The sequence below is a fragment of the Microcebus murinus genome, chromosome 18, assembly GCF_040939455.1.
Source record: "Microcebus murinus isolate Inina chromosome 18, M.murinus_Inina_mat1.0, whole genome shotgun sequence".
Taxonomy (NCBI): Eukaryota; Metazoa; Chordata; class Mammalia; order Primates; family Cheirogaleidae; genus Microcebus; species Microcebus murinus.
The window spans coordinates 30,869,530-30,883,307 of record NC_134121.1 but is presented as its reverse complement, the minus strand read 5'-3'; the positions used below and the strand labels follow the sequence as shown (position 1 = coordinate 30,883,307).

At 35.7% G+C, this 13,778-nt stretch overlaps 1 protein-coding gene across 4 annotated transcripts in view; it reads left to right on the top strand.

Annotated features, from left to right (window-relative positions):
• Nucleotides 1–13,778, top strand: part of CLTC (clathrin heavy chain) — a 77,669-nt gene that overhangs the window by 10,238 nt on the left and 53,653 nt on the right. For all 4 annotated transcript variants that reach the window (XM_012770394.2, XM_012770311.2, XM_012770155.2 and 1 more), the window contains exons 2-3: nucleotides 10,727–10,934; nucleotides 13,506–13,774. In XM_012770394.2, coding sequence (XP_012625848.1) covers nucleotides 10,727–10,934; nucleotides 13,506–13,774 — 477 coding nt within the window. The remainder of the gene's footprint in view (nucleotides 1–10,726; nucleotides 10,935–13,505; nucleotides 13,775–13,778) is intronic.

Below are 13,778 nucleotides of genomic sequence, written 5' to 3'. Positions count from 1 at the left end.
TGAGGTTTTTGGGAAAGTGTGTCACAGAGTGAAGTTTTTTTAGAACCTTTACAGCTTTAATACTAAGGAGACTGACCAGACATTTTGGTTTTTTGAACCAGGAAGCCAAGATCTTGGTGTCTGCCCTGATGCATTCATCATCTTGTGAAGGTCTTTATGTTAAATTGGCACCAAGTATTCTAATCTTGAACCCTCAAAGTAAGCATCTTTTCTGATTATCTGAAAGGCAGGTTTGGCTATGCTTCCCCCTTTTACCGTGCCCCCCCCCCCCCATCAATTGTAGCTGCTGAGTGGCATTTAAACAGGAAATGACATAATCTTGGAAAGTCATATCCATTTCCAAGATTTGGGGCATAAAAACTTCCCTATAATTTCCTGAAGCTTGGTCAGAATTGAATTAATTGATCTAATAATTCATCTATAATAATTATTGGATTATTTTGAAAATGAAATTTAAAGTTCCAAAAAATTTCCAATCAGCAGTTGGTTATAAGTAGGATGAATTTTTTAGTCTTTTGGTAGTTTACCAAAGCCAGTAGTTTTATAGTCCCTGGCTCTGACTGTGGTTCCTTCCTGAATATATTGCTTACAGTTTGGAGTTAGTGACCAGAGTCAAAAATTCTGAGAGACAGTGATTCTCTCAAAGGTGAACATGAAGTAGAAACAAATCTATATGTTAAAGTGTGGGGTTAGCAAGGGTTAAAGGCATTCTGATTTGTTGCTTCAAATCTGTGGAGCCCACAGAAAACAATAGCCAGTATCCTGTTGATGGAAGAACTGAAGGAATGCTGCGTTCTCAGCATTTTTCTTCATTTCCGGTGGAATACAGCAACTGCAGCTTTTATTTGACATTCTGCTAGGTTTCAGGAAGGGCTCAGTGAAGTGGCCACTGTCAGCATTTTTTTTTTTTTCACTGTGATTGAAAAAGAAGGTAGAGGATGTTCAGGAGCTTTTAAAGGAAATTATGCTGAGTGAAATACTTGCGATAGGAAGTTAACCAAATCTTCTAAGCACTTACTTACATACATATTGGGAGATTAATGGTATCATAATGACATCCAGGTATCAGTAGGTCTCTCTAAATTATTGACCTCTTAACTCTGTAGTGGTAACACTTTTTAAGTCCTTATCAAGATATAAAATTTTTACAGCAAAGGCAACTGAAACTCTATGTAGAACACTTACAAAATAGCTTCATCTGAAATACAGTAGGTCATGTGTACTTCCTTTACATTTTCACTATTCAGATGAAACAAGGAAGGATCTGGAAAGTGTAAAGCCAAGCACTAATTGTGAAACATATGTCTTTTGTAGTGCTGTCATAAACAAGTGTTAATGCATTTTGATTTTTAGCTGATACAGCTGGTAAATGAGTTCTGTTAGAAGTTTACTGGTCATTTATTAGAGAACAAACTCCTCCGATATACTTACTAATATAAAGAAGCCAATTTCCAATGAGTTTATTCCTCTCTGATCAGATGTGAGACCGGTTCTTTGAAATTAGTAGGCTCAAAACAAACCTATTACTTCTTTAATCATGTAGGCGCACATGATTGTGCAGAGAATTCCCATATATACCCTTTGTTCCTATTCATCAATTTACTATATTTGACTTATCCTTTTTTGCCTTTATATATACCTTTTTTACTAAACTATTTGAGAGAGCCTTTGTGCTAATGGGAGGGTTATTTTTAGCTAGCTGAAGAATTAGGCATTGAAAAATACCTAATTTTATTTGGTTGTGTGTCTTACGCTAGCATTTTTTGCCCTTAATAAATATATACTATTGGATAAAGTATTAATGGCCTATTTGGTACTCTTAACAATATTTTCATAGTTTGGTCACTAATGTATATTATTAAGATGCTGACTCAACACCACTAAGTTTCCTGATGATCCCTTGATATGTCAGGGTTTTCCCATTCTGCCTTTAGGAGCGTGTGAACAAGCAAATTTGGCCAGGTAAGGTTTGAATATGTAACATTAGTAGCCTGATGTTCAAACCAATCCATTTTAGAACAGTCTATGTCATGATACCATAGTCTCAGAACAAGATAAATAAAGAGACAGAAATCCCTAAAGTATTGAGTGCTTATGTGCTCCCACACTGTTGTAAGTGCTTGATGTGTGTCGAATCACTTTAATCTTTCATATAGCACCTAAGCATGCCTACTCCCCCTCAAGCAAGGATGGATGCTGACCTTCCCTTTTCTGTTTGCTGCATTTACAACCAAATCAAGTATATTTTCAGAACCAAGGCAGGAAAAATAAAAGCTTAAAGCATTAAAATAAGCGATGAGCATTTTCTTGGATTTCTGATCTAGTGACGCTGAAGTTTAAAAAAAATTATACTGTTTTATTTTATTTCAATATAGTTTCTTTGGCATTTTCACATTTTTGGAGTTGGGGATTCATCTTACAGTAGTAGTTGTATACTCTTTTCTGAAAAGGTTTAAGATACTGATGAACATTTAGAAATAGAGGCCATGATAGCTTACCAAGCACAGGGAATGGTTCTCCCTTTTCTCATGTTCTTGAAAAAAATTGCATCTTATTACAGCTGCACACCTGGCTGAATGCCGTTCTTCTCAGTTCCTTCTGACCCTAGGCCTTAGCCATTTTAATGTTTAGCAATATGTATTTTATTTAGCAATATGAAATTTATTTATTTTTGAGGCAAAAGAAATACCCAGACTGAGGAGTTTTTCCTTGGGCTATTGTTCTGCTTGCTAGCATTTTTTTTTTTTTTTAATTTTCTTTCTTTCCTGTGTACTGACAGTTTTCATATCTTCCAGGTTTTTTTTAAGCCTCCTATGCAGACCTGTGAACCCTGAAACCTGAAAATTCTGCTTATTTCCTAACCCACTTCTTGTTTAAATAAGATGAGTGTCTCTTTACCAACTGTGCATCATATTTTGCCAGAGTTTAATATTAAAGTTTTCTTTTTCTCCTGTTGAACTCCCAAGGAAAACTGAAAACAGGGCTTTCAGATAGAACTGTGCAATGATGGAAATGTTCTGTATTCTATGCCACGCAGTACAGTACCCACATATGGCTATTAAGCACTTGAAATGTGACTAGTGTGACTGAGAAACTGAATTTTAAATGTGACCAGTGGTTACTATATTGAACAGTGTAGCAAACCTCTTGCTTAGTTCTGATTGGGCAGATACCTAGTTTATAGCTCATTTACAGATCATAAAATATTGTGCTTTAATTATGGCAGTCTGACTAGTTTGTCATCTTTACCTTTTGAAGTTATATTCCTTCCTGCTGTATGGCAAATTGCCTAGTAAGTCTAATTTTTATAATTTAGTATTCAAGTTTGTAGAGAAGAGTGGAGATTAATTTTTAAAAACTTTTTCAAAAATAAAATTTCTAAGCTTTAATAAGACTGGGAGAGTTATGTATCCATTTTATAGATTTTGAATAGTATCTTACTATATTTGCTTTTTAAATTTTGATTAAACATTTCAAAGAAATTTAGGCCATTGTAACATTTCACTTCTAAATACTCCAGCTTGCATCTTTAGAAAATAAGGACATTTTCTTATAATCATGATACCATTATATAGCCTCCTAATATTTAAGAATCCTAAATATCTAAAAACTAGTTCATATTCAGATTTTTCTCATTGCCACCAAATGTTATTTGGTTTAAATCAGGATCCAAGCAAGATCTTCATTGTTGCTTTTAGTTATCTCTCTGAAATTTCTTTTTAAAACACATTTTTGGGCCGGGCGCGGTGGCTCACGCCTGTAATCCTAGCTCTTGGGAGGCCGAGGCGGGCGGATTGCTCAAGGTCAGGAGTTCAAAACCAGCCTGAGCAAGAGTGAGACCCCGTCTCTACTATAAATAGAAAGAAATTAATTGGCCAACTGATATATATATATAAAAAATTAGCCGGGCATGGTGGCTCATGCCTGTAGTCCCAGCTACTCGGGAGGCTGAGGCAGAAGGATCGCTCGAGCCCAGGAGTTTGAGGTTGCTGTGAGCTAGGCTGACGCCATGGCACTCACTCTAGCCTGGACAACAAAGCGAGACTCTGTCTCAAAAAAAAAAAAAAAAAAAAAAAAAAAAAAAAAAAAAAAAAAAAAAAAAAAAAAAAAAAACACATTTTTGGGCCGGGCACGGTGGCTCACGCCTGTAATCCTAGCACTCTGGGAGGCAGAGGCGGGCGGATTGCTCGAGGTCAAGAGTTTGAAACCAGCCTGAGCAAGAGCGAGACCCCATCTCTACTATAAATAGAAAGAAATTAATTGGCCAACTAATACATATAGAAAAAATTAGCTGGACTGGTGGGGCATGCCTGTAGTCCCAGCTACTCGGGAGGCTGAGGCAGAAGGATTGCTTGAGCCCAGAAGTTTGAGGTGGTTGTGAGCTAGGCTGACGCCATGGCACTTACTCTAGCCTGGGGAACAAAGCGAGACTCTGTCTCAAAAAATAAAACACATTTTTGTATAGTTTAAGATTTACAGAAAAGTTGGAAGAACAGTGCAAAAAATTCCCATAGATACCCTTTGTCCATATTTATCAATTTACTATATTTGATTTATCCTTTTTTGCCTTTGTATATACTGAAAGTATTTGAAATTAATGTGCAGACATACCTCTTTACCACTATATACTTTAGTATTTATTTACTAAGAATAACAAAACGGTTTTCTAAAATCACACTACAATTGTCAAAGTCATGAAATTAACTTTGACAGAATACTGTTATCTCAGGCCTTCTTTAGATATCATCAAATAATGTTCTGCATATCAAAAAATCCAGGATTGTGGGTTGCATTGAGTGGTCCTCCCTATGTCTTTAGGTTTCATTGATCGGGAACACTCTGTATTTCAAGACATAGATTTTTTTCTTTTTTAAGTGAAAACACACTTTGTAGGCTGTCTCTCAATTTGGATTTACTATGATTAGCTTCAGGTTATATAATTAATTATATATAATATACCATAGAAGAGATGTGATGTTCTTTTTAGCACATCCTTGTTGGAAAGGACATGCTGTCAATTTGACTCATTGCTAGTGATATTAAAACTTTGATCTTCTGTTCTCCCTATGAGTCTAAAAGGAAAAAAAAAGCCTTGAATCACTTGATAAACGTTGTATCTTACAGGTTTATCCACCATACATCTTTTCCTTTGTAGTAAGAATCTTGTAGGGAGATCCTCTGAGACTATGTAAACGTGTGTTATTCCTCACAATTTCAATCATTAGTTTAGGTATCCATTGATGATTGCCAGATAATGACTTTTTAAGAATTCCCTCAGTCCTCCACCAATTTTACGTTAGCTTTCTTCTGTAAGAAACAGCTTTTCCTTCTATTTTTTTATTTATATATTTTATTATTTATATCAGTGTGAACTCCTGGATTTCATAAGTCTCTTTTTTTTTTTGAGACAGAGTCTCTCTTTGTCCAGGCTAGAGTGAGTGCCGTGGCGTCAGCCTTTATCAGCAACCTCAAACTCCTGGGCTCAAGCGATCCTGCTGCCTCAGCCTCCCAAGTAGCTGGGACTACAGGCATGCGCCACCATGCCTTGCTTATTTTTTCTATATATATCAGTTGGCTAATTAATTTATTTCTATTTATAGTAGAGATGGCGTCTCGCTCTTACTCAGGTTGGTTTTGAACTCCTGACCTCGAGCAATCTACCCGCCTCGGCCTCCCAGAGTGGTAGGATTACAGGTGTGAGCCACCACGCCCAGCCTCGTAAATCTCTTTTCTTCTGTAATTGTCCTGCAAAGTAATTCATGGTATACATGTAGTAAAAGGAGTGTTGTATTTCTGTTTAAGAAGATTCTAAGCTCTAACTTTAGATAGGCATGTTAAAGAGCAGAAATGGAAGAGAGGCTTCCATTCTTTAAGAAAGTTATTTGAGGAGCTTAAAGTTCAGTTGGATAAGGTGACCTGGAATTGTGGGGCATAGGCAGATTAGGAAACATTTGGAAACTAGTTTTGGAAAGATGTAGTGTCGGTTGGTCAGTCGGTTGGGGTGTGTTTGTGTGTGTGGCTTTGAACCAGGTGGCTTCAGCTCTTCTGCACATTGAGAAATGTTCTTGCTTTCCATTTTGCCTTCTATTTCTTAGTCTGAAGCTCTTTAGGGTAAAGAGAATTTTTGATGATACTGACCTTATGCCATCTGTTCACATTAGCTTTCCCAGCTTGATCCCTGAGCAAAGGTTTTAGAGGCGTATTTGCCAAGTTAGAAAGCCTTAGCAATGCCTTTCTATGATGCTCCTAAAAATAAGAAAAGAGGGTTACTTAGCATGAGCATGTTACATAGTCTTAAAGATCTGTGATTTCTACAACTTCAGTTAGGCAAATTAAACATCAGAGTTGGAACTCTTAAAATGTAATTTCCTTTTCTGCTACCCCACCCCAGAGCATTTCAATGTTTGAATAAGTTAAGCACCCAGAGACCACTAATCTATTATCAGTAGTTAAAAGAAACTCACACCCATATTTTCAGGCAACCTTATGGACAGCTGAATGAAGCAGATAATAAAATGCAAACACAAAAAGGCTAACCTTGAGATGGCCTAAACTACTGATATGTTTTATGTACTGATAGTCTATTCCAGTGTGTCAGGCACTGTTCTTAGTATTTCACATTAAATCTTCACAACTCTGGGATAGATATTATAACTGTCATGTTTCAGATGAGGAAACAGACAATGCACAGCTTCTGCATTCTCTATAGGAATCTGAATACTATTTTCTCAGTACAAAAACTAAAAAGGTTGTGTGAGGAAGGGAGTGGAGTAGAGGGAAAAGGACACTTTGTTTTTTTTTTAAATCATTTATAACCTGTTACTCCAGGATATTCTAGTGTTTTAGGTTGGCTGATTTAACAATCTGGTTACCTATTTTTTGGAATCTGAGTTTAAACATCAAGTCCTGAAGTAGTGCTACTTGCAAACCAAAATCTGACCTGGAAACCAAATGAGCTTTTGTGGGCTCTTTTATAAAAAGAAGGAAGCAGTTGATAATTTGTATGCTTTTGTGCATTGTGCCATTAGTGTTTTAGGAAAAGGGAGGATGGCAATATATACTTTCATATGCTGTAGTATATCTCTGAAATGCAAAAGTATCTCTGGGGAAGAGAGGGCTATTACTGGAAAGATGGGGTAGATACTTCTCACAGTATACCCTTCTGTACAGTTTGACTGCTTTACCATAGGCATATGATAACTATTCAGAAAATACATAGTCCCTTTTTATGGAACCCAGTTTATTGACCTCTTATTCTTATAACAGCAAGATAAATGTTCTGTTAAGTTAAAATAATAAAACCTTTATTATAAAAGTTATAAAAATTTCCAAGCATTTCTTAAAATAGAATATCTCCAGTTTCAACAGTAACAACATTTTGCCAATTGAGGGGATAAAATATGTGGTTATAGTTTGGATATTATTGTATGTCCTCTTAAAATAGCTGCAGGTTTAGAGACTGTTTTTTGTCCTCTGAATTTATCCATGGTGTGTTCTGTAGTCCATAATTCAGTTTCTGTACTATAGCTCATATGCCATCATATCTGCAAAATTGACTAAATACTTATGTGCTATTTTGAAAATATTATATTGCATTTTTATAGTTTTAATCTTACAGATATTACTGGACATAGTTATCTAGAATGGTAACCCATTTTATATGGTCCTACTCTAGGGGTACACCTAAGCCAGAATTGTGATTAATGATGGTGATTTGTCCTATTATTATATGTTTTAGTATATTTCTCTCAATATATCACAAGAAAATATGAGACAAATTGCTTAGTGCTCTGGGCATTCTCATTCAAAAATAACACCAGTAAGGAAAATTATCTTACCTTATTTGAAGAGGTGGAAGGAAATGTAAATTAACCGATATGCTTAGGTCTCTTGAAGTTGCTGTCACTTGTTTTCCTAAGAACTAGGAAAGGATTTTTAGGAAGGAGCAGTTTCTGCTTAGTTGTGTAAAAGACCATCACTTAAGTGTGCTTTTAAATATATTTGAACCTGTAACATTGTTAAGTGTTTGCCACTTCCTGTTTGATTTTGCTATTTATTTAAAAAAATTTTTTTTTGAACCTTGTTTTGAGAGCCAGTAAGCCACAGAGATAATTTTGTTTTTTAAATGAAGGATTTATCTGTTTCACATGTAGTATTGTGAATAGTACTAGTATATTCTTGATGGAGATCAAATGTATATGCATGGCTCTCTTAGTAGAATGTGCTTAATGAGAAAAGAGTATAAGGATTACATAGATTGCAAGGATTACATGCAACCTTTTAAAACTCATTAAAACCAAATCTTTGCTTTTTCTACAAATAAAAGACCCTGAGGCTGAAGGTCATTACCAGCTAGTGCAGCATGTTTTTCTTACTGCAGTTTTCAAGGGATTTAGCAAGGAATAGGGAAACACAGGTTGCTTGACTTCCCTTTTTTCCTCCTCTTCACTGTCTTTTCTAATGGTGTTTTCTTTTCTTTCTTTTTTTTTTTTTTGAGACAGAGTCTGGCTTTGTTGCCCAGGCTAGAGTGAGTGGCATGGCATCAGCCTAGCTCATAGCAACCTCAAAGTCCTGGGCTCAAGCAATCCTTCTGCCTCAGCCTCCCGAGTAGCTGGGACTACAGGCATGCGCCACCATGCCCAGCTAATATTTTTCTATATATATTGGTTGGCCAATTAATTTCTTTCTATTTATAGTAGAGACGGGGTCTTGCTCTTGCTCAGGCTGGTTTCGAACTCCTGACCTTGAGCAATCTGCCCGCCTCCGCCTCCCAGAGTGCTAGGATTACAGGCGTGAGCCACCATGCCCAGCCTAATAGTGTTTTCTTACAGTCATCTTCCACCTGCCTTTGAGTTGAAGGGTAGGAAGGAATCTATTAGAATCATTTGGGTTCAGTTAGTAGTGTCTGTGATTTGCATCTTTGTTTTGCTTTTAATTTCTCTACTTGACTAATACACTTTTTACTCTGACTTTCTCAAACCCTCTGGGATTTAACCTGTGATAGCTGAGATTGAAAATCGCCTTAAGTGAAGACTTGGTAGAGACTTAGAAACATAGAATATTTGTTTTCAGATTAGTTTAGAAATTAACTTGTTGCTTTAAGGTATATAGCTCTATGAACACCATGAGTCACTGAAATATTTTCTCCAATTATTGGAAAGGTTAACTATTAAACTTACCAAGAGTCTAAGGAACCTCTCCTAAGAAAAAATAGAAGTAAATAACTGCCCTGAAATGGATGAATAGTCTGGTTTGGAAAAGGCCTCCCTTAAGTCCACCCTCAATCCCTTTGTATGTTTTTGGGGACCTCTTATGTTTATGTTTCTCCATTACTTCTGGAACTAAAAGTAACTATAAAAGTTAAAGTCAGGAAGAAGTGAAATTAATAATTTATGAAGTTTTGCTGTAACTAAATTCATTATAAGTTAAATACCGCATAGCTGGTGTATTTTCCTTGCATTGCAGCTATACTTCAGCTTATAAAACAGGTTAATCTTCTACTTTATTACTATGTTTATATTAATGGTTAGACAGTTGTTTGACTCCTTGCCCCTGTGTTCAGTGACTGAGTTAATGTAACTGCACTTTATTTTGGTCAGGGCTAATAAAATAAAGCCTTCATGTAGCCTTTTAGTAGGATATAATCTGTTATACCACATTTATTCACCAGAGTTGTAATGATCCAGTCTGGTAGAGATCCCCTTCCAGTGACAACTGATATCTGTTCTTACACACTTAATTCATTTTCAAAGATTTACCATCTTTAGATCCACTATATTTGTTTAGCAGATACTTTAGTATCTTCTAAGTATATAAAGCAAATCTAATTTCATTATTTTTATTGTTAAAACTTTAAGTAGCTCCCTTCAGGAGTAGGGAACCTGTGGCCTCAGGGCCACATGTCGCCTTCTGGATCCTTGAGTGTGACCTTTTGACTGAACAAGTGAAGTTTTACTGAACAAATTTTACTGAACAAGTGAAGTTTGGATTTAGTCCAGACGCCACACTTGGATCTGGAGGGCCACATGTGAAACCGCAGGTTCACCACCCCTGCGGGATGTTACAAAGTACTTGTAGTTCCTTTAGCAGATGATACTTTCATATCTCTGTGTCTTAGCACATGCTCCTTCTGTTGAGAATTCTCTGGCCTACTCCCTTAAACATGTTGCTTCAACTTTGGAGCTGCCTTTGACAAGGTCCCTCTTACATATCTTTGTTTTGGCACTTTTTGCACAGTATTGCAGCTTTATTTGTCTCCTCTTGCTATTTCCAAGTTCCTTTAGATCAAGAACTCTGTGACATTTTAAATCTTTTTATGCTATAACTTAATTTTTCAGATTCCTGAAGCCTAATGCATTTGAACAAGTTACTGTATGTTATGGGGGATAAAGAGATGACATGTCCAATAGCTCAAAGATCTTAAAGTAAACCAAGAAACATTGATGATTTCAAATCTCTTAAACCATAAATGCTAGCTCTTAAGTGTTGCTCTTCCCTTTAATTTCATCTCTATTTGTTCTACGTTAGTTGAAACAATTGAATACCATATTTGTTGAAAGAAGATCCAATACTTGCCTATAAAGCCTCACGGTAATCAGTGTAATGGAGATGTCACGTTGACCTTAAAGCATTAATGTTTAAGTAAGGATTTTTAATGATGGCAATGTATGAATATCAAATCTTTCTAATCTACTTTGTAACATAGTTTTTATTAATTTTTTTCCAGCTCCAGAACCTGGGTATCAACCCAGCAAACATTGGCTTTAGTACCCTAACAATGGAGTCAGACAAATTCATCTGCATTAGAGAAAAAGTGGGAGAGCAGGCCCAGGTGGTAATCATTGATATGAATGACCCAAGTAATCCAATTCGAAGACCAATTTCAGCGGACAGTGCCATCATGAATCCAGCTAGCAAAGTAATTGCACTAAAAGGTAGAAAAGATTGTGGATTTCTTCCTTAAACCTCTTCCTATGTATATTTTATGCAAATACAAAATTAGGGTCTGCTTTTTTAGTATATCGATTAATTTGGTTAAAATTTACAGAGTTAAGCCTTATACTGAAATTGATTTAATCTCTTATGACATTTACTTGGAATATTTCTGTGAAATGTCTTACTTAGTGTAGATCTACTTGGAATAATTTTAAGTTTTAGAATAAATACATTAAAGTTTTATATTTGTGGTATGGATAAGACTATGCCAAACATACCTCTCTCCAGGGGAAATAAATTAGTGATTCATATTCTGAAATAGACCATACATTACTAATACTAGCACCTAAACATTGCAGAATTTTGTTATGATGATAAACTTGCCTTTCATTTTGTGCCTTTTTTAATACTTGAGGCTTGTGTTTTCATTTACATTATCAGGTTCTAAAACTGTCTTGAATTTATACTGATTGTTACAAGCTTGTGTGTATATAGGTGGTTATTAAAGCTCTGGAGTTAAGGGTGTTTGAGTTTATTCAGACTAACTTTTAATTGTCACAATAGGGAACTGTACAGCTTATCAATCTATATAGAGTTCAAAGAATCTGATACTGTCTGAGAGTCTGCATTAATTTTTTCCCTTTAAACTTTAGATTGAGAATGTAATTGATCCTTTAAAACAGTTTTTTAAGAGGAGTAGGTGACAAATTATGACTCTAAAAAAGGCGTTTAATTGCCTTTTTTTTTTTTTTTGCTTTGTTTTTCTTCTTGATAGTAGGGAGAAGAGTTCAAGTTTCCAGTAATCTCTTGATCAATTTGTGAGTGAGTTTGTTAGAAAGGCTCAACTTTTTAAACAGCCTTTTCTTTACATGATTTAAATTTTGTATTTGGTGATAATACTGGTTGGAGAGTAAATGGGAGGGGTAGGACAAGTTGCTATCACGTATCTAAGAATTGATCTCTTTTCAAGGAAAGATGGTCCAGCTTTCACGTAGGATCAGATGTTTTGTGACAGTAAGCATTTTACTTCTGTTAAAACTAATATACTTCAGGGTATTAAGCTTCCCTCAGCCTCCTTAAAGAATTTAAATTCAGGTGCTAAGCAACTCTCACACCTCACTATTAAAAGGCCATCATTTTAATTTTGTCAAAATTCTTTTCTATTTTTAATGTTATTGTTATCTTATCACATTTCTTAATGCTTTCTTATGTGTGCAGATGGTGAGTTATCTTAAATTAGATTGTATTAGTTATTGTCCTGTTTTATAAAAAGAACAAATTGAAAAGATTTCCAGAGCATTGTACAAGTAGCATCATAGATTTGTGCCTATGTGTCTGCACTACAGAGTTATGCTGTCATCCCTTGCTCGCCTTCCCAAGCCATCCCACTTACATATACTCCACCCCCCTTCATGTAAAAAACAATAAAAGTCTCATAATCTGGGGGTTGAGGAAGGTAGCAAAAGAAAGTCATTCCAAAGTACTGCTTCCTTCTGAAGCCAGTTTTAAACACCTTGGCTTCTTTTTATAAACAGGACTATAACTCTCACAATTTTTGAAGTCTGGTTGTGGTCTACATACTGTGTTGGATGGGAATAACATTTGTTTATGAAAGAAATTTTTGCACATGTGATAAGAAGGATCATAGCATAAAGCTGTATGTTTTACCTCCCTTCTGGGCTCCTCCACCCCAATCTTATAATTTTTGTCCTTCAGGAGCCAGATTCTCTGTGGCTCAGGAATGGCATTTTCCTTAGTCTCTAAGGACTAATCTTGATAGCCTAGTCATAACTATGGGCTTTGACCTCTGTTAATTTAAACTAAATCACTTTTTGGACTGTGATGGATTTCAAATTACAAGTATAAGCCCTTGCATCTGACTCAATGGACTCTTAACACTCAAGGCAAATTTCATCCTTCTTTTACTAAATGCCTGCTTTCTTAATTGGATGAAGCTTGAACTTTGTTCTTATCTCCAGTATATTAACAGCATCTGAAACTGTCCTCTTCATTTGTCTCCCTTTCCTTTCCTCTAGCACTTCTACCTTCCCTTTGTATCTTAAACCAGTTAAATGTAGCATGCACTTCTCTTACCTGCTAGTGGTAACAAGGCAGAGTTGAAGTAGATCCTCTTTTTAAAAAGCAGTTTCCACAAGATTTAGTTGGATAAGATGACTGCCTTTAAAAAAGTAGACATTTTCCCCTTGTGTTTGTATCAGATTTGCTTTGTCCTGTGTACTCAACTAACTTAGTTTTTGTGTAAACATACTTAATTATAAGTATGAAGGTTATAACTTTTTCAGTTGGGATTTAGAATTCCATGGAAGTCATACTATGTGTTTAAAATGTGTTTATTAGAGGTAATATAGTTTTTGCTTAAGATGTAGATGTAGATTGCTTAGTCTCAGCTATTATCTCTTTGATGGTTGCTGCTGTATTAATATGACTTCTGTAGTTATTAGTCTCATGATAGAACCGTTTTTGTTTGGATATTACAGATCTTGTCTAGCTAGGTCTTCATCCTAAACTTTGCCTTTTTACTGATTCATAATTCTTGATTTTGTTTTTAGCTGGGAAAACTCTTCAGATATTTAACATTGAAATGAAAAGTAAAATGAAAGCCCATACCATGACTGATGATGTCACCTTTTGGAAATGGATCTCTTTGAATACGGTTGCTCTTGTTACGGATAATGCAGTTTATCATTGGAGTATGGAAGGAGAATCTCAGCCAGTGAAAATGTTTGATCGCCATTCTAGTCTTGCAGGGTGTCAGATTATCAATTACCGTACAGATGCAAAGCAAAAATGGTTACTTCTGACTGGTATATCTGCACAGGTAA